The sequence below is a fragment of the Phyllopteryx taeniolatus genome, chromosome 14 (genome assembly GCF_024500385.1).
Source record: "Phyllopteryx taeniolatus isolate TA_2022b chromosome 14, UOR_Ptae_1.2, whole genome shotgun sequence".
NCBI lineage: Eukaryota > Metazoa > Chordata > Actinopteri > Syngnathiformes > Syngnathidae > Phyllopteryx > Phyllopteryx taeniolatus.
In genome coordinates, this window is record NC_084515.1 from 334,419 (window position 1) to 355,909 (window position 21,491).

The 21,491-nt window shown below is 42.2% G+C and overlaps 1 protein-coding gene across 1 annotated transcript; it reads right to left on the reverse strand.

Annotated features, from left to right (window-relative positions):
• Positions 1-1,690: 1,690 nt before the first annotated feature.
• LOC133488919 (oocyte zinc finger protein XlCOF6.1-like) lies at positions 1,691-11,173 on the reverse strand. The gene is made up of 2 exons (XM_061797452.1): positions 10,716-11,173; positions 1,691-4,074 (listed from the first exon to the last, which is right to left on the reverse strand). The coding sequence occupies exons 1-2, from the start codon at positions 10,831-10,833 to the stop codon at positions 3,005-3,007; spliced, it is 1,188 nt and encodes a 395-aa protein (XP_061653436.1). The 5' UTR covers positions 10,834-11,173; the 3' UTR covers positions 1,691-3,004.
• Positions 11,174-21,491: the final 10,318 nt, after the last annotated feature.

The window sequence follows — 21,491 nt, forward strand, 5'->3', positions numbered from 1 at the left end:
TTGTCTCATTGATTGGACTCCAGGTTAGCTCAGGTAGGCTCATACCTGACTGATTAGCTGTTAGAAAATGCATAGCATAGAGGTTCACTTACTATTTTTCCTTCCTGTCCTGTGAATGTTTGTCCTTTTCAATAATATGAAAACATAATTGTTTGTGGTATTAGTTCAAGCAGACTGTATACAAAAACAAAAACAAATCCAAAGGGTTCACATACTTTTTTCCTTTTTTTGCAATTTATTAAAAAAGAAAAACTGAAATATCACACAGCCAAGCAAGTATTCAGACCCTTTGCTGTGACACTCATATATTTAACTCGGGTGCTGTCCATTCCTTCTGATCATCCTTGAGATGGTTCTACACCTTAATTGGAGCCCAGCTGTGTTCGATTATACTGATTGGACTTGATTAGGAATCCACACATCTGTCTATATAGACCTTACAGCTCACAGTGCATGTCAGAGCAAATGAGAATCATGAGGTCAAAGGAACTGCCTGAAGAGCTCAGAGACAGAATTGTGGTAAGGCACAGATCTGGCCAAGGTTACAAAAAAAAAAAATTCTGCTGCACTTAAGGTTCCTAAGAGTACAGTGACCTCCATAATCCTTAAATGGAAGACATTTGGGACGACCAGAAACCTTCCTAGAGCTGGCCGTCCGGCCAAACTGAGCAATTGGGGCAGAAGAGCCTTGGTGAGAGAGGTAAAGAAGAACCCAAAGATCACTGTGGATGAGCTCCAGAGAAGTCAACCATCACTGCAGCCCTCCACCAGTCGGGGCTTCATGGCAGAGTGGCTCGACGGAAGCCTCTCCTCAGTGCAAGAGAAAAGACACCTGAAGGACTCCAAGATGGTGAGAAATAAGATTCTCTGGTCTGATGAGACCAAGATAGAACTTTTTGGCCTTAATTCTAAGTGGCAGGTGTGGAGAAAACAAGGCACTGCTCGTCACCTGTCGAATACAGTCCCAACAGTGAAGCATGGTGGTGGTAGCATCATGCTGTGGGGGTGTTTTTCAGCTGCAGGGACAGGACGACTGGTTGCAATCGAAGGAAAGATGAGTGCGGCCAAGTACAGGGATATCCTGGATGAAAACCTTCTCCAGAGTACTCAGGACCTCAGACTGGGCCGAAGTTTCACCTTCCAACAAGACAATCACCCCTCCAAGTACACAGCTAAAATAACGAAGGAGTGGCTTCAGAACAATTCCGTGACTGTTCTTGAATGGCCCAGCCAGAGCCCTGACTTAAACCCAATTGAGCATCTCTGGAGAGTCCAGAAAATTGCTGTCCAGCAATATTCAGCATCCAACCTGACAGAACTGTTGAGGATTTGCAAGTAGGAATGGCAGAGGATCCCCAAATCCAGATGTGAAAAACTTGTTGAATCATTCCTAAAAAGACTCATTGCTGTATTAGCCCAAAAGGATGCTTCTACTAAATACTGAGCAAAGGGTCTGAATACTTATGTATGTGTGATATTTCAGTTTTTCTTTTTTCATAGAAAATTTCAACAATTCTGTTTTTTTTCTGTCAATATGGGGTGCTGTGTGTGGATTAATGATGGGGAAAAAATGAACTTAAGTTATTTTAGCAAATGGCTGCAATATAACAGAGTGAAAATTTTAAGGGGGTCTGAATACTTTCCGTAAACACTGTAGATCTTAGATAAAATAAATAGATGGATAGATGCATTCATTGATAAGATATTTTATTCATCACATGAGAAAAATTATAGATAAGGATCCACTGTGTATCATCTTCACGGTCAATGACAACAAAAAAGATGTTCTCCTTTTGGCCATGTATGGTGGTAATACCCCAAGAATTACAACACGTTACACCACAGGCTATCCATTCATCCATTTTCTGAGCCGCTTATCCTCACAAGGGTCACGGGAGTGCTGGAGCCTATCCCAGCTATCTTCGGGCAGAAGGCAGGGTACGCCCTGAACTGGTTGCCAGCCAATCGCAGGGCACACATAAAAAAACAACCACTCACTCACATACACACCTAGGGGCAATTTAGAGTCTTCAATCAACCTACCACGCATGTTTTTGGGATGTGGGAGGAATTCCGGAGTGCCCGGAGAAAACCAATGCAGGTACGGGGAGAACATGCAAACTCCACACAGGCGGGGCCGGGGATTGAACCCCGGACCTCAGAACTGTGAGGCAGACGCTCTAACCAGTCGTCCACCGTGGTGCCACCACAGGCTAATCGTTGAGAATAATCTTTCAGAGGTATCCAACAATCAGGGCGCAAAAGTATTCACTTGCTGTGCTTCAGCAGAAGTACATATACTGGTACTTGTGTAAACTAAGACTCATAGTAAAAGCAGATTCACAGATTCACATCCTGTCCTCAAGTAAACAAGTACAGACTCTGACATGTTCTAAGTACAAAAGTAAAAAGTAATTACTGTCTCCCTTTTGATAAATTGGCACATCAACAACAAAAACTTATCTGCACACAAATAATGTTTTCCTCTTTTACTGAACTTGGACAGTGCTCATATTAAGAAAAAAATGTCACTGGACATGCCACCAATACGTGTTCCCATTTTTAAATTGACTGATAAGTCAACTACATACTCCACTACTGTTTATAGAAAATTTCCATGTAGTGATTAAGGAGTAGGGAATGAATCAATGATCCCCAACACAGATGAGTTTCTTCCATTTAAGCCGCAGCTTCATTGGCCACCACTGTTCTCACCAGCACACTTTTTTTCTCTCAACATTCTGTTAACAAGAGAATCTTTTAGCACACACTGCAACAAAAGGTTTCTCACCAGTGTGTGCTCTTGAGTGTTGATAAATTGCCCTTTATATACGTTTTTTTTTACCACAAACTAAACAGGCAAAAGGTTCATCCTCTGTGTGTATTATTTTGCGTTGTTAAATTTGTGTTTTTATTGCATCCTTTACCACAAACTGAGCAGACATAAGATGTCTCACCCTTGTGTGTTTTTGTGTGGCTTGTTACACGTCTATTCAGAGAATATTTAACCCCAAACTAAGCAAGCAAAAGGTTTGTCCCGTGTGTGTATTCTCTTGTGTGCTGTTAAATTTGGCTTTTGAGCAAAACCTTTACCACAAACTGAGCAGGCAAAAGGTTTCTCTCCAGTGTGTACTCTCGTGTGCCTTGCTAAACAAGACTTTGCAGGGAAGCTTTTGCCACAAACTAAGCAGGTAAAAGGTTTTTCTCCAGTGTGTGTTCTTGTGTGCCTTGTTAAACTTGTCTTTATAGAGAAGCTTTTACCACAAGCAGAGCAAGCAAAACCTCTCTCTCCAGTGTGTGTTCTTGTGTGTTTTCTCAAAGTGCCTTTTTCAGAGAAACATTTACCACAAACTGAACAGACAAAGCCTTTCTCCCCAGTGTGTGTTCTTGTGTGTTTTATCAAAGTACCTTTTTCAATGAATCGTTTTCCGCAAACTGAGCACGCAAATGGTTTCTCTCCGGTGTGCGTTCTTACGTGTCTCGTTAAACTTGCCTTTACAGAGAAGCTTTCGCCACAAACAGAGCATATAAAAGGTTTCTCACCAGTGTGTGTTCTTGAGTGCACAGTCAAAGTACCTCTTTCAGTGAAGCTTTGACCACAAACTGAGCAAGTAAAAGGTTTGTCCCCAGTGTGTTTTCTCATGTGAATGTTCAAATTCCCCTTAGAACTAAATGTTTTCCCACAATGAGAACATTTGTTGTCAGTGTGACATGTCATGCGACCTTCAGACTGTTTACCATCACAGTCAACAGGAGAGTTTGAATTTATGTTGTCACTATCTTCTTGGGATCCTCCACATTGCTCTTGATCACCTTCGGTTGTCATGTGTTGACTTGAGCTGCTGCTTGGAGCCCCCGCCTGTCTGCTCTCCTCACTTTGAACATAGTCTTTTTCTTCTTCACTCTTCAATGAAACAAAGTACGTTGGCAAATTGGTGATATTATTGTGCTCCTCCTCTTTATCGTAGGGGGTCTCTGGCTCCTCTTCCTCTTTAATGTGGAGGGGCTCTTCCTCCTCCTCTTTAATGTGAGGGGGCTCTTGTTGCTCAGGACGAAGATATTTTTCACTGATGTCTGCAGGGCACAAGAAGACAAACATTTGGTTTGTGAGTCAAATCTCCGGTTGGGACTTTGATGTGCATTATTGTTTTTACGGATGTACCTTAATTCACGAGTTAAATTTATTCCGTGCCAGGGTCGTCACTTAAAAGTGTAGTTTGCGGTTTTGTAAAAAGACTAATGTCATATGTTAAAACTGTCTGTACAACGTCCATTCATCCATCCATTTTCTATACCGCTGCCTACCCCAGCTATTTTTGGGCGAGAGGCGGGGTACACCCTGAACTGGTCCATTTGCACTCACATTCACACCTACTGGCAAACTACCATGCATGTTTTTGGGATGTGGGAGGAAACTGGATTACCCGGAGAAAACCCACCCAGGCACGGGGAAAACACGCAAACTCCACACAGGTGGGGACGGGATTTGAACCCCATCCTCAGAACTGTGAGGCGGATGTGCTAACCAGTTGACCACCGTGCCGCCCTCTGTATGACATGACAGTTGAATATTATTAAAATAATCTTTTGAAAAATCACACCTCTCTGGCCCCATCTAATGCCTATAATTTAATCTTAATTATTACTTTACAACTGGGCACAGTCAGACAAGAGGAAAAGTAGGAAAAACGAAAAACCTCACTTTTTCTCGCTCGCCGAGTCCTTCTCAATAGGTTTTACTAGTTTCTGTGCGTTTCCCCACAGGTTTTTGTGAAAAAGACATCATATCATACAGAGCGGCTGAAATAAGTATTTAACACATCACCATTTTTCTCACTAAAGACATTTCCAAAGGTGCTATTGACATAAAAATTTCACCAGATGTTGGGAACAACCCAAGTAATCCATACATACAAATGAAGTAGAACAAATAAGCTCAAAAATTACATTGTGTGTAAAAATGTGAAATGACACAGGGGAAAAGTATTGAACACGCCAACTGATATTTATTTAATACTTTGTACAAAAGCCTTTGTTTCCAATGACAGTTTCAAGATGCCTCCTATATTCAGAAACTAGTTGCATGCATTGCTCTGGTGTGATTTTGGCCCATTCCTCCACACAAGCAGTCTTCAAATCTTGAAGGTTCCATGGGCTTCTCTTATGGACCTTGAGTTTCAGTTCTTTCCATAGATTTTCGATTGGATTCAAGTCAGGTGACTGGCTGGGCCATTCTAGCAACTTTATTATTTTTTTCTTTGAAATCAATTGAGAGTTTCCTTGGCATATGTTTTGGATCATTATCCTGATAAAATGTCCACCCTCGTTTCATTTTCATCATCCTCGTAGGTGGCAGCAGCTTTTTGTCAAGAATGTCTCGGTACATTTGCCCATTCATCTTTCCTTCAATGTCAAGTTTAGCAGTACCATTTGCTGAAAATCAGCCCCACACCATCATCTTTCCACCTCCAAACTTCACTGTTGGTATAGTGTTTTTAGGGTGATGTACAGTGCCATTTCTCCTCCAAACATGGTGTGCATTATGGGATCCAAACAGTTAAATTTCACTCTCATCAGACCAGACTATATTCTCCCAGTATTTAACTGGCTTGTCCAAATGTTGTTCAGCAAACATGAATTGAGCTTTGACATGCTTTTTTTCCCCAGCAAGGGGGTCTTGCGTGGTGCACATGCATACAGGCCATGGGGACGGGGTACATTACTCACTTTTTTCCTTGTGACAACAGTACCTGCAAATTCCAGGTCTTTTTGAAGCTCTCCACATGTGGTCATTCGCTCTTGGACAATGCTTCTGATTATTCATTGCACTCCTCTGTCAGAAATCTTGCGAGGAGCACCTGATCGAGGCAAATTTATGGTGGTATGATTGGCTTTCCACTTCCGTATTATGGCCCCAACCGTGCTCACTGGAACGTTCAGAAGCTTAGCTATGCTCCTGTAACTAATGCCATCTTTATGTTTTACAATAATTAGTTTGCGATGGTCTTGAGACAGCTCTCTGCTCTGACCAATCATGAGATGTGTCTTGACTCACACCTTGACAATGAGACCTTTTTGTAGGCCATCAATTCGGACTGAACCAGCTGATATTCATTAGTACTGACAAGGGGCTGAATTGCTGTTTGATTATTGATAGATTTTAGGTGTTTTCTTGGATTTCCATTTCGTTTTTGCACCTCCCTTTCTTCATGTGTTCAATACTTTTTCCCCTGTATCATTTAAAATTAATACACACAACTTAATTTCTGACCTTATTTGTTCTACTTTCTTTGTATGTATGAATTACTTGGGTTGTTCCCAACATCTGGTGAAAATTTCATGTCAATAGCACCTTTGGAAATATATTTAGTGAGACAAATGGCGACGTTAAAAGATTATTTCAGCCGCTGTATATACACATCATATATTCCTGTGCACTTTTAACACCGCTTATCCTGTTTAGGGTCGCGGGACGCTGGAGCCTATCCCAGCTGACTTCGGGCGAAAGGCGGACTACACCCTGAACTGGTCGCCAGTCAGTCGCAGGGCACATATAGACTCGGACAACCATTCGCACTCACATTCACAACGTCACTGAGTGGGAACTGAACCCACGCTGCCTGCACCAAAGTCAGGCGAGTGTACCACTACACCATCAGTGACTAGTTCTAACTACTGCTGTAGCAATAATCATGCTATGTTAACAATAACAAAACTGTCCACTGAGAAATTGCCTATTCAATAATTTAACAGTATTTATCGTCATTTTTTTATTTATTTATAACATTCAAAATTGCTGCTATTCTACGTAATATTAAAAATGACTGCCCAGTAACAGATTTATTTGCTTGAGTCAAAAAATTCAAGTCAGGTCAAAAAGGCAGGAACACACTTAAAGGCAACATAGGTTTAGAAACAGCCAACTAACAAACAAAATAATCACGGGACTCCTACATAGTTTCTTTTCCTACGCTTAGTGATATCGTGATATTTATTTTTCTGAGCAGCCTCTGAGATATGTTTTTATTTGAAATGTAGACATTACATTTGACAAGAGGGAAGTATGATTTATTTTTGCAGTGATATGGAGTGGACCTATTTTATTTCATTGTGATTGTGCAATCAAGAAATCACTTCAATAGGACCTGCTTAACAAAGTGAAGTAGACCAAAAGATCCTCAAAAGCTACACATCACGCCGAGAACTAAAGAAATTCAGGAACAAATGAGAAAGAAAGTAATTGAGATCTATCAGTGTGGTGATAAAGCCATTTCTAAAGCTTTGGGACTCCAGCGAACCACAGTGAGAGCCATTATCCACAAATGGCAAAAACACAAAACAGTGATGAACCTTCCCAGGAGTGGCTGGCCGACCAAAAGAGCACGACGACGACTCATCCAAGAAGTCACAAAAGATCCCACAACAAGATCCAACGAACTGCATTTCTCACATACCTCAGTTAAGGTCAGTGTTCATGACTTAACCATAAGAAAGAGACTGGGCAAAAATGGCTTGCATGGCAGAGTTCCAAGACAAAAACCACTTCTGAGCTAAAACAACATTAAGACTCATCTCAATTTTGACAGAAGACATTTTGATGATCCCCAAAACTTTTAAGAAAATACTTTGTGGTCTGATGAGACAAAAATTTAACTGTTTGGAAGGTGTGTGTCCCATTACATCTGGCGTGAAAGCAACACCGCATTTCAGAAAAAGAACATCATACCAACAGTAAAACATGGTGGTGGTAGTGGAATGGCCTGGTACTGTTTTGCTGCTTCAGTATCTTGACGACTTGCTGTGATAAATAGAACCCTGACTTCTGGTATCTATCTACCAATAAATACTAAAGGAGAATGTCCAAAATGTTCATGACCTCAAGTTGAAACAAACGTGAGTTCTGCAGCAGGACGATGATCCAAAACACACTAGCAAGTCCACCTCTGAAAGGCTGAAGAAAAACAAAACAGAGACTTTGGAGTGGCCTAGTCAGAGTCCTGACCTGAATCGTACTGAGATGCTGCGGAATGACCTTAAAAAGGCGGTTCATGCTTGAAAAACCTCCACTGTGGTTGAATTACAACAATTCTGGAAAGATGAGTGGGCCAAAATTCCTCCACATCTCTGTAAGAGACTCACTGCAAGTTATCACAAACACTTGATAGCAAGCAGTTGTTGCTGCTATGGGTGGCCCAACTAGTTATTAGGTTTAGGGGGCAATCGCTTTTTCCACACAGGGCCATGTCGGTTTGGATTTTTTTTCTCCCTTAATAATAAAAACATTTATTTAAAAGTGAATTTTGTGTTTGCTTATGTTGTCTTTGACTAATATTTAAATTTGTTTGATGATGGGAAACATTTAAGTGTGACAAACATGCAAAAAAATTAATGCGGAGGGGGGCAATGTACATTTTAAGCACAATGGCTCATTATTTTATACCGTGACAAGGCCATGACAATATCTAGACACTTTTAATTTCGCAATATTGTGAATATTGTATCATCCCTACATTACGACAATAATTTTTTTCATACGCTTCCCCGATCGGGAATGTTGTATGTTTTGCTAGCTTGCCCATGACTATTTTTTGACTTTCCCCGGGCAATCAGGAATCAGTTAACTTTGAGCCCTGGGGCATCGCCCTGTAAGAAGCACAATTCTTGACTGGGGACATTGTCAACTTAACTTTAGTATATGCCAAGGGCTGCTAAAAAATGGACGGCAGGCCGTAGTTTGGACACCCCAACAATAAATGACTCGTATATCAAAACAATTTTTGCCCAAAGTTAGCTGGGATAGGCTCCAGCACACCCGAGACCATAGTGATGATAAGCGATACAGAAAATGGATAAATGTTCAATAGTGTTTGAAAACGTTCAATGTTTTGTGTTCAATATGTATTGTTTTTATTCTATCAAGGGTAACCTAATAGGAGTGTTTCCCAAAGAGGAGTGTGATGTAATTGTGCGGAAGCTGGCTGGCAGAAACCCCAAACGCTTCCATTGACTGTCACTGAGAAACCTTGTTTTTGTGGCTTTTTGTCGCAGTATGCAAGTTTGTGCCAGCTGATGCCAAGCAAAGATATGCAGCAAAGCTTTTTGTACAACAGTGGCACCTAATTTTTTGCCTGAGCAATACGCTGTAGGTCTTTTAAATAGGAACAATACCCATCCATCCATTTTCCGAACCGCTTATCCTCACAAGGGTCGCGGGCGTGCTGGAGCCTATCCCAGCTATCTTCGGGCGAGAGGCGGTGTACACCCTGAACGGTTTGCCAGCCAATCGCAGGGGACACATAAACAAACAACCATTCGCACTCACATTCACACGTACAGGCAATTTATAGTCTTAAATTAACCTATCATGCATGTTTTTTGGGGATGTGGGAGTAAACCGGAGTGCCCGGAGAAAACCCACGCAGGCATGGGGAGAACATGCAAACTCCACCAGGAACAATATGATATCTATATTATATTGCAAAAAAAGTTAATATGATGTTATATGTCTTACCATTAGATAAAATACCAAAAGCAAACACAGTGGTTGTGAGGAAATTGCACTTGACTCGCTTAGTGACGAGCTTCATGTTTCTTTGGTATGCTGTAAAAGCTCTTTGGATCATTCTTATCTCATCTCTAAGTACAGTCTATAACGCAACATGACGCTATTATTAATTAAATTAAATGCGAATAACCCGGTGCCGTTGACTGTCATTGGCTGCAGTCACTTTTTGACCACGAACACACCAAGTAATCATTTAGTGATGACCCATCCCACATATTTGGAATTGGGGAAAAATACAAATAAATATGAGTTCTTTTCTCAGCTACTATTCTAGGTATGTTACCATATCTAGAAAAAAATATTGTCATTTTCATTCCATTTTGCTGTGCTGGATTTTGGTGCATGCGAGTTTAGCGGAGGTCCATCAAAATCGTGTTTTCTCATTGTTTCGTGCAAGGTCTGACTTTTCAGATTACGTTGTTGGGAAATCCCTTTACCACCTCGTATTTGAAATTTTCAATTCGGTTGAGATATTCTATGGTTCTGACAAAGACGAAAATTATCAATTTCAGCATTAAAAAAAAACTTTTTTTTTAAATAATCACACCCTCATAGGGTTTATACAGAATAGAAAATTATATGTTATTATATTATTCACTATTATTATTATTGTCTTCTGTTAAGTTTGAAGAAATGGCGACACACTTGCTCTCAATTTGACCCTGAAAATGAAAGGGCTCGAGCATAAAAAAATAAATAAATAACCAGATAAAGAATAAACCAGAAAATGGCTTTTTTAAACATCAAATTTCTATACGAGCAATTTTTTCCAAAGACTCAAGGTTTTGGGTCACAAATGTCCTAATGATTTTAAATTATTTCTTGGCAAGAAAATTTGGTCCCATTTGCAACATAAAAAGTGGCATAAAACCCTTAATCCTTATCAGATTCTTATAAACTATGGCTCATTTTATTCATGTATCACTCCTCTAGCCAATGATTCCATCTATTTTGATGTACAGGTATTTAGAAATTTTTGGGAACATACCTAATTATTCCCCTGCTTTTAGTGAACTTTTACGTTTTCGCCGTGGGATCGTTTCAATAATCCATCACTAGGATAAGGATTCCGTTAAAATGTAAACATGGGAAAATGTCTAACAATAGAGTAGTTAGCTGCTCAACAAATGAGGTTAGGAAGTGCACAAACCTGCTGTATAAAACACAACTCGAGGCTGCTTGTAAACAGCGTCCAGCCGCTGACGTTCGTTCTCTTCTTTCTTTTCACAAAGTTCCTCCGCGTATTCTGCTGTCGGTCTTTCACACATTTTCACTCGATAATCACAACACTTTCACACTTGATCTCTCATTGGTGAAGTGTCCCTAACAAACGCGTCGATCTCTATGTTATGCTAAGCTAAGCTAAAACGGCTTCGAAAGCGTGCACCGAGACGAATTTAACAGGACACGAAATTTGAGTTAATGACGTTTTAGTCCAGTAAAGTAGTAATGGACGTTCTGTGTCGAGGCTTCAGTCAATTCAGGACTAAATCGGGACGAATAATTTAGCGGAGCCCCTTTGGTTTCGTACGGAACCAGGAAGGAATTTCGTATTTATCGTGTGGCAAATAAAGTGCATTACCGCCGTCTACTGGTATGGAGTGTGACTCGGTAACCCCCCCCCCCCCAAAAAAAACAACTCTAAACTAGATAGTATACATCCTATCATCCTATTAATAATAAATGCATTCATATTCTACCTATCAGACCTGTTGCCTTTAAATCCCGATTTGAAAAAATGACAAATCTTTACTATTTTGCGGTATTTCCATTACAACCAATCTTTTTTCCTCCTCCCACACGATTAGTTATTTGTCCGGCATCGGTTCGTCTTCGGATTCTCGAAACTTTCCTTTCCGAGATGACCCGGAAGTACTTGGAGGATGGGCGATCGGAACTCTACAAAATGCTGAGGAAAGGTGCCTCGGTGCTATCGAGGTATATAACCACGTGTTATATAAGATATCTTTTGCATAGGTTCAACCTGAGCAACCTTTACGAAAGGAAATAATATATATTACCCACAATCCTTTACGGCAGCAAAATACCAATGCCATGTCCGAAATCGTTCACTCACTCACTACTCCCAATGCAGAGGTGGGTAGAGTAGCAAAATATTGTACTCAAGTCAGAGTACTATTACTTTAGAATTATATGACTCAAGTAAAAGTAAAAAGTAGTCCTCCAAATATTTACTTGAGGGTAAGAAAGTACTCAATGAAAAAACTACTCAAGTAAAGTGTAACTTGTGAGTAACTTCTGACTTTTATTTTTTTAAATCAGAGCATGAACATCAAATAAAATAAAAAAATAATAATATATGGGAGTCGACACACACCTGCCACCATTTACATTTTTAACTGCCCAAAAGCCAACAACACATGCATTGGGCCCTACAGAAACATTATTTGCTTTATTCGCTTAAATAACTTGATGAAGAAGCTGTTTGCTGACCAGACTTAGTGATTGTGTGTGCGTGTGCGACACCATAGGCTAGGGCGAATGTTGCCAAAACAACAATAGAAACATCTGCAAATTACTGCAAGGTGTTTTCTCAAGTTAGAAGTGGGCTATCCAAGTTTGGGCAGTCACAATTTAAGAGCTGCATGACAAAGCTGTTGTTTTTTGGAGTCTGTAAAGTAAACACAGTCGCACGGCTGTTTTTTTCCCCCACAAAATGAGTCATTTGGATTGCCACGTAAAGGCCACGTGCGCGGTCACATGACTGCAATGTGTCGTCTGATTGGTGAATTGGAGTCAAATGACATAAGTGTTTGATTGCCGCAACGGGCACCCTATGCGGAAGATGGAGTCTAACAATAGACGCGCACACGCAAGAATGGATAAATAATGGATAAATAAAAGTAGCAAACGGCATGTCGATCATTGTAACGGAGTATCGATCCATCACATAAATACTCAAGTAAAAGTAAAAAGTACGGTGTATTTAACGTACTCTGACAAGTATAGTTTTTTGAAAATGTTACTTGAGGAGGAGGGACGAGACCCCGGGGACGACCCAGGACACGCTGGAGAGACTTCATCCTTGGGCTGGCCTGGGAACGCCTCAGGATCCTCCGGAAGAGCTGGATGAAGTGGCTGGGGAGAGGGAAGTCTGGGCGTCCCTGCTAAAGCTACTGCCCCCGTGACCCGACCTTGGATAAGCGGTAGAAAATGGATGGATGGATGGTTACTTGAATAAATGTATCGGAGTAAATGTAATGCATTACTCCCCACCTCTGTCCCTATGTAGGGTTGCACTCTATCCACTCATTTTCCTTTTCAGCTTGTCCCGCAGTGCTTCTCAAACAGCGGCACTGTCGCCAGACGTATACATGACATTGCTAACGATTTTCAAGAACAGCTGGTAGAGGGACTCAAAGACAAACGTTTTGCCTTACAATTCGATGAAGCAACTGACAGCAACAAAGACTTTGTTTATTGCTTATGTACGATTTGATATGACAAATTCCTTGTGTGAGGATCTACTTTTTTTGTGAATATGTCAGACACAGAGCCACGGCTGAAGAGCTATTCAAAATGCTGGACTGCTTCCTGACGGAGAATGGGCTAAAGTGGGAGAACTGCATTGGTGTTTGCAGTGAAGGTGCACAAACCATGGCAGGGATGAGAAAAGGACGTCGGGGACTCATCAAGAAGGCTTCACCTTATGCTGAGTGGACACACTGTATTAAACACAGAGAAGCACTGGCATCGAGGCACCTTTCCACTGAATTACAACCCCAATTCCAATGAAGTTGGGACATTGAAGTTGGGAATGCTCATCAAACACCTGTTTGGAACATCCCACAGGCTAATTGGGAACAGGTGGGTGCCATGATTGGGTATAAAAGTAGCTTCCCTGATTGCTCAGTCATTCACAAGCAGAGATGGGGCGACGTTAAAATCTTTCTGAACAAGTCAGAGAAAATAGTCGAACAGTTTAAGGACAATGTTCCTCAACGTACAATTGCAAGTAATTTAGGGGTTTCATCATCTACGGTCCATAATATCATCAAAAGGTTCAGAGAATCTGGAGAAATCACTGCATGTAAGCGGCAAGGCCGAAAACCAACATTGAATGCCCGTTACCTTCGATCCATCAGGCGGCACTGCATCAAAAACCGACAATGTGTAAAGGATATCACCACATGGACTCAGGAACACTTCAGAAAACCAATGTCAGTAAATATCTTAAATATATGTTAGAGCTCATCTAAGATAGACTGATGCAAAGTGGAAGAGTGTTCTGTGGTCCACATTTCAAATTGTTTTTGGAAATTGTGGACGTCGTGTCCTCAGGGCCAAAGAGGAAAAGACGCAAAAGTTATGGACGCAAAGTTCAAAAGCCAGCATCTGTGACGGTATGGGGCTATGTTCGTGCCAATGGCATGGGTAACACATCTGTGAAGGCACCATTAATGCTGAAAGGTACATACAGGTTTTTGAGAAACATATGCTGCCATCCAAGCAACGTCTTTTTCATGGACGCCCCTGCTTACATCAGCAAGACAATGCCAAACCACATTCTGCACGTGTTACAACAGCGTGGCTTCGTAGTAAAAGAGTGCGGGTACTAGACTGGCCTGCCTGCAGTCCATACCTGTCTCCCATTGAAAATGTGTGGGGCTTTATGAAGAGTAAAATACGACAACGGAGACCCCAGACTGTTGAGCAGCTGAAGCTGTACATCAAGCAAGAATGGGAAAGAATTCCACCTACAAAGCTTCAACAATTAGTGTCCTCAGTTCCCAAACGTTTATTGAATGTTGTCAAAAGAAAAGGTGATGTAACACAGTGGTAAACATGACCCTATCCCAGCTTTTTTGGAACATGTTGCAGCCATAAATTTCAAAGTTAATGATTATTTGCTCAAAACAATAAAATTGATCAGTTTGAACATTAAATATCTTGTCTTTGTAGTGTATTCAATTAAATATAGGTTGAACAGGATTTGCAAATCATTGTACTCTGTTTTTATTTATGTTCAATACAACGTCCCAACTTCATTGGAATTGGGGTTGTAAGTGAGGTTATGATTGACATTTTAGGTGTAGTCAATTATATAAAGACCTATTGCCCTCACACTCTTCTTGTGACACCAGCACATGCACTGGAAGAAAAACAAACAAACAGAAAAAAGAGTCCTTACATCAGTTGCACATGATTATAATGTTTTAAAATGACTTTTCTTTAGGAGGCGAGTGGTAAATTATGTCATTGTAACACATTTTAATCATGTGCAACCGATGTACATGTTCAAATTAAGTAAATCCAAAGGACTCTTTTTATTAGTGTGCACGGGTGAGGACACAGCCAGTCGGGCGGGCAGCAGCAGCTGGTTGTTGGAGCGTCAGAGACGCTGCGGATGCTGGGGGAGACGCCAGGAACAGTGAACAAATCCTCCACGTCTGTGACACCAGAGACACTGGGGACGGTGGACGAATCACCCAGAACATGTAGCGCATGGATGCGACAACACTGATAAAAAGAGTCCAGGCCTACCTGAGTGACATATTTGGAAAGCTAAATGAACTAAATCTGCAGCTTCAAGGGAAATATAAACACCTCCCTCAGGGGACACAGACAAGATCAGCTCTTTCACTCGAAAGCTTGCGATGTGGGGGAGACGACTTATCTCTTCACTGAAGGGATTCTTTAAAAAGTACTTCCCTGAAAACAGTTCCCAGTATGACTGGGTGAGAGATCCTTTCAATTCACCAGCTCCAAGTGGTTTCAGCTCTGTAGAGGAGCACCAGTTCGTTGACATGACAGCTGACTCCACATTGAGACTGAGGTTCACATTCCAGACACTGAGTGAATTCTGGCTGAGTGTAGAGAGTATCCACTCTTTGGCCAGAGGGCGATGGGCATTCTTCTTCCTTTTGCAACATCTTATCTTGATGAGATTGGCTTCTCTGCTGTTGCTGCACTGAAGACAAAGTACCGGTCCCAGCTAAACATTGAGCAGGAGCTGAGAGTTGCAGTATCAGCTTCAAAAAGCTATGCACAGCAAAACGTGCTCATTGTAGTCATTAATCCTGACTTCCTCATTTAGATTTAAAATCAGCACAAATTTTATGGGCAAGATCACTCACCGCACCCAAACACTCACATTGACATTTCCTGATTCTTACTCAGAACGCATTAGTTTTCATGTTTTTGACGCCGTGAATTATGACCTTATTTTTTATTTTATTTTAACCCATGGTTGAAATTACACAACTCCCACATTGACTGGTCCTTTGGGCATGTTATGTCATGGGGCAGCAATTGCGCCCAGAACTGTTTCAAGCCTCCATGTAATGTTCAGAGATATGTTTCTAATGAAATTCCAAAGCCCCAATGGGGGGGATCCTGACTTATCTCAAGTGCCCACCTGTTACCATGACAGAGATGTTTTTTCCAAATCCAAGGCCAAATCCCTTCCACCCCACAGACCTTATGACAGTGCAGTTGACTTGCTGCCTGGGACCACACCTCCACGGGGGAGGTTGTTCTCTCTTTCAGCGCCGGACCACAAGGCTATGAAGTAGTATGTGGAAGAATCACTGGCAGCCGGGATCATTCGCCCATCTTCATCCCCTGCGGGAGCAGGATTTTTGTTTGTGGACAAAAAGGACAAGACCCTGTATCGATTATCGGGGTCTCAACGAGATAACTGTGAAAAACAGGTACCCTCTTCCTCTCATCTCCACCGCCTTTGAGTTCCTGGAGGGAGCCAAGGTTTTCACCAAACTGGACTTAAGAAATGCGCATCATCTAGTCAGGATAAGGGAGAGGGAACCTTGTTGTCACGTTCCAGCATTCCTTGTTTCCATGTCACCGACTCACAGTAAGACTAGACCCTGTTCTGATTTTTGACCTTGCCTTTTTGCCTCACGTGGATACTGTTGCCTTTTCAGATTGTCTGCCTGTGTAACGACCTCTGCTCGTGTATTAAACCTCTTTTTTGAAACTGTCCATCTGTATTGGAGTCGTGCATTTTGGGTCCTGTCCTCTGTTCCGTTCATGACAAAATCAATAATAAATTCAAACTCAGGAGCAAAATATATAAAACACTTCAATCTACTATAATTAACAGACATTTTGATAAAATTTCATTTTGAGAAAATGTTTTTTCATATGTTGAGAATTTTGCAGAACAAGATTGAAAAGTGAAAAACAAAAACTAAATATTCTTTTAGAACATTCATTTTTCACATTAATTTTTTTACATAAAAGCAAAATAAATAATTACCCTAATGGCTAATAATTTACTTTCCTTTTCGAGTAACTCCTAACAGGACATCTACAAAACAAAAATGAATAAAACAATTTGGCAAGCATTGACGTAATTGATAACATCCCTCCTAACATTAGGCCACCAAAAGCGCTGTTCGACCACAGATTGCGTTTTGGCAATGCCTGGGTGATCTACAGTCCAGTTAGTGTGAGCCCAGTGGATGACTCTTCCCCTTGAGGTCAGGACCACAAAGCCTGTCTTCAGGGCAATCTTCAGGGCTAAGAGTGTTATTTAGAGCCTCTTTTACCACAGTTTCAACATCCCAAACAAAAGCAGAAATAAAACGTGACTTGGGCAAAATAGTTTTAGGGTCGGACAAAGAATTCTCGTCGCAGAAAATATGTGACAAAGCATCTGGCTTACGATTTTCAGAACCGGGTCGATAGGATAACATGAAATTAAATCTTGAGAAAAATAGAGCCCATCTAGCCTGCCTAGCATTTAATCTTTTAGCAGATTTAAGATACTTGAGGTTCTTGTGATCGGTCCAAACTAAAAACGGAGTCTGTGCCCCCTCCAGCCAGTGCCTCCACTCCACCAAAGCCACCCTGAGCGCCAGCAGTTCACGGTCACCTATGTCATAATTTCTCTCGGCTGGAGTCAGTTTTTTAGAGAGATAAGCACAAGGATGTAACTTGCCATTCTTGAGACATTTCTGGGAGAGCTCTGCGCGTATTCCGGCATCAGACGCATCGACTTCTACAACGAACTGCTGGTTGGGATCTGGCAAAGTGAGGATGGGAGCGCAGGTAAAGCTCGATTTCAGTTTCTGTAACGCTGACTGACAAAGCGGGTTCCACACAAATGGTCTGTGTGGCGAGGTAAGATCATGGAAAGTCGAGGCTATAGAACTGAAATTTCTGATGAATTTTCTGTAAAAATTTGCGAACCCTAAACCTTTGTACATCCTTGCGTGACGTGGGAGTGCCAATTAATCACGGCATCGACTTTGCAAGGGTCCATTTTGACTTAACCTTGAGCCAGCACGAAATCCAGTTAAGAAACGGACGCCTTGTGGAACTCACATTTCTCAGCCTTGACACAAAGTTCATTCTGCAGTAACCGCTGCAACACAGAGCAGACATGAATAATCTGAGTCTCCTCATCCGGGGAGTATATCAAAATATCGTCCAAATAGAGAAAAACAGGCGGCACGGTGGACGACTGGTTAGAGCGTCAGCCTCACAGTTCTGAGTACCCGGGTTCAATCCCCTGCCCCGCCTGTGTGGAGTTTGCATGTTCTCCCCGTGCCTGCGTGGGTTTTCTCCGGGCACTCCGGTTTCCTCCCACATCCCAAAAACATGCATTAATTGAAGACTCTAAATTGCCCGTAGGTGTGACTGTGCGTGCAAATGGTTGTTTGTTTGTATGTGCCCTGCGATTGGCTGGCAGCCAGTTCAGGGTGTACCCCGCCTCCTGCCCGATGATAGCTGGGATAGGCTCCAGCACGCCCGCGACCCTAGTGAGGAGAAGCGGCTCAGAAAATGGATGTATGGATGGATAGAGAAAAACATACACATTCAACATGTCACGCAAGACATCATTGACAAGATTTTGGAAAACAGCTGGAGCGTTAGTGAGTCCAAAAGGCATTACCAAATACTCAATGTCCCGTTGGTGTGTTGAATGCTGTTTTCCATTCATCCCCCTCCCTTATCCTGACTAGATGATGTGCATTTCTTAAGTCCAGTTTGGTGAAAACCTTGGCTCCCTCCAAGAACTCAAAGGCGGTGGAGATGAGAGGAAGAGGGTACCTGTTTTTCACAGTTATCTCGTTGAGACCCCGATAATCGATACAGGGTCTTGTCCTTTTTGTCCACAAACAAAAATCCTGCTCCCGCAGGGGATGAAGATGGGCGAATGATCCCGGCTGCCAGTGATTCTTCCACATACTACTTCATAGCCTTGTGGTCCGGCGCTGAAAGAGAGAACAACCTCCCCCGTGGAGGTGTGGTCCCAGGCAGCAAGTCAACTGCACTGTCATAAGGTCTGTGAGGTGGAAGGGATTTGGCCTTGGATTTGGAAAAAACATCTCTGTCATGGTAACAGGTGGGCACTTGAGATAAGTCAGGATCCCCCCCATTGGGGCTTTGGAATTTCATTAGAAACATATCGCTGAAAATTACATGGAGGCTTGAAACAGTTCTGGGCACAATTGCTGCCCCGTGACATAACATGCCGAGAGGACCAGTCAATGTGGGAGTTGTGTAATTTAGACCATGGGTTAAAATAAAATAAAAAATAAGGTCATAATTCACGGCGTCAAAAACATGAAAACTAATGCGTTCTGAGTAAGAATCAGGAAATGTCAATGTGAGTGTTTGGGTGCGGTGAGTGATCTTGCCCATAAAACTGCTGTCTGCAGCATAAGTGTTGCGATGGCGCCTTACTTGAAAGATTCTAAGGTGCATATGTCTAACGAGGAGAGAGTTGAGTAAATTTGCGTCAGAACCAGAATCAATCAATACAGGTGTATGGATCTCTTGATCAGGAGAGCATAGTGTCACTTTAGGAAGAACCCAGGTAGGGTCTTCCTTCATGGAATTTAGACTCACCGCTCCCGTACCCTCACCGGCAACCTTGACGTGACAGTTGCTCACGGAATGACCCAACTGCCCGCAATCGAAGCACCACCCTTCCCTCAGCCGGCGTTGACGTTCCTCAGGGGAGAGACGGAACCTGCCCAGTTGCATGGGTTCATCCGTGGTGAGGCTATCCAATGGATTGAGACCGGCAACAGGGGATCTGCCTTGGTGTGGCTGGTCACTGAGGCTCGTCCTCCAAGTGCGTGGTGACTCATCCTTCCGCCGATCTCCGTCCAGCTCGTGATCCAAAAGCCTTTTGTCGATCTTCATTGCGAGAGCGATGAGAGTGTCCAAGTCGGTCAGCAGGTCTAGTGGGACCAAATGACCCTTGACGGCAGGGGATAGTCCTTGAAAAAATTTATCGAGTAGTGCCGTGTTGTTCCACTGACTCTCAGCTGCTCGAATGCGAAACTCAATCGCGTAATCTGACACCCTGCGGTTGCCTTGTTGTAAGGTGACAAGGGAGCAGGCTGCCTCACGATCTGGTGTGGAATACTGAAAAATTTGCTCCATAGTCTTAACGAAAGAAGCCCAAGAATGACACGCGGCGGAATTGCGGCTCCATTCAGCAGTAGCCCACGCCTCCACACGACCAGTCAGGTGGGAAATGACTAAAGCAATCTTTGCCCGCTCGGTGGGGAAGGCAGCTGCCTGCAGCTTAAAGTGGAGTTCGCTCTTAGTGATGAATGGTTTAACGTTCCCAGAATCTCCAGAGAACCTCTCCGGTCGAGAGAGCTGTGGGCAGACAGCAGCGGAGGTGGCAGGTGGCTGCATGGTGACTGCTTCACATGGAATCGGTGGTACAGTGGCGTCCATCGGGTGCTGTGCCAGCTGTTTCTTCCTTCTGAACCATATTTATTAGAACTTCAAACTGTGAGGCCACAGGTCTTATCATAATGTCCTGATGCTCCAACAGTCCCTTTAGATGAAGGTGGAGGGCAGCAAGCTGCTCATCCTGCTTCGATATGCGTTGACCCTGCGCTTGAAGGGCTTTTGCGCACCGGGTCTGAGTCTGCTGGGTCCATGTTATGGCCAGTTCGTTCTGTCATGAATGGAACAGAGGACAGGACCCAAAATGCACGACTCCAATACAGATGGACAGTTTAAAAAAAGAGAGGTTTAATATACGAGCAGAGGTCGCTACACAGGCAGGCAATCCAAAAAGGCAACAGTATCCAAAAAACGTGAGGCAAAGTCAAAAATCAGAACAGGGTCTCGTCTTACTATGAGTCGGTAACGTGGAAACAAGGAATGCTGGAACGTGACAACAAGGTACAATGAACTGGTGACCAGAAAGAATGAGACAGGAGGTTAAATGCATGGGGTAATTATGGTAAACGAGGCACAGGTGGAGAAGATGCTCTCAGGAGCAGGTGTGTACGAGACAGGGGGAAAACAACAACCTGAACACACGACAGATTTAATTTTATTTTTCAGTATCAAATGGGCTGCACCCCGCTATTTGAGGACTAAATTACAGTAGTTGGTTAAAAAAATGTGTGTTAAATAATTTAAATAATGAATAATCATTATTTTTTTTATTTTTGGAATGTTTCAAATTGCAAGCCCTTTAAATATTTTCTGTCATTATTATTAAGTTATTCTTTGTTGTAAATTGATCTATATTTCTGTCTTTTTTTTGTTTTCTTTATTGTTAATGAGGATACAATGTTATGCTGTGTGTAGCCTACTTATATAAGTACACTTAACACCATTGTGTTAGGTGTCCATCCACCCCCCTCGGTAATTGCTCCATGGACTGTAAACACAAAATATGTAATACAGAAACGTGCGAAGGATAAAACTGATTGAAAGAGAAAAAGGACAGAAAAAAACAAGACTAATTAATATTTATTCAGAAAACACAGAACACACAAACACAATCGCCAGGGATTGGCATATACAATCAGTGACCAAAAGGCAGATTATTGTATTACAAAAAATTTATGACAAAGATAAATCCACGGTTTGGATGGCTTTCGCAGTGTCTAATTGTCCATATATATTGTTTGACTTCATTTTAGTATCTATTTTTTTAACCATTGTAGGAACACTT

Bases quoted from the DNA above. Each gene is read 5' to 3' on its own strand.
- LOC133488919 (XM_061797452.1), bottom strand. From the start codon at position 10,833: ATGTGTGAAAGACCGACAGCAGAATACGCGGAGGAACTTTGTGAAAAG. The intron at 4,075-10,715 runs GTTTGTGCACTT...TGTGCCCTGCAG, and splicing joins AGTTGTGTTTTATACAGCAG to ACATCAGTGAAAAATATCTT.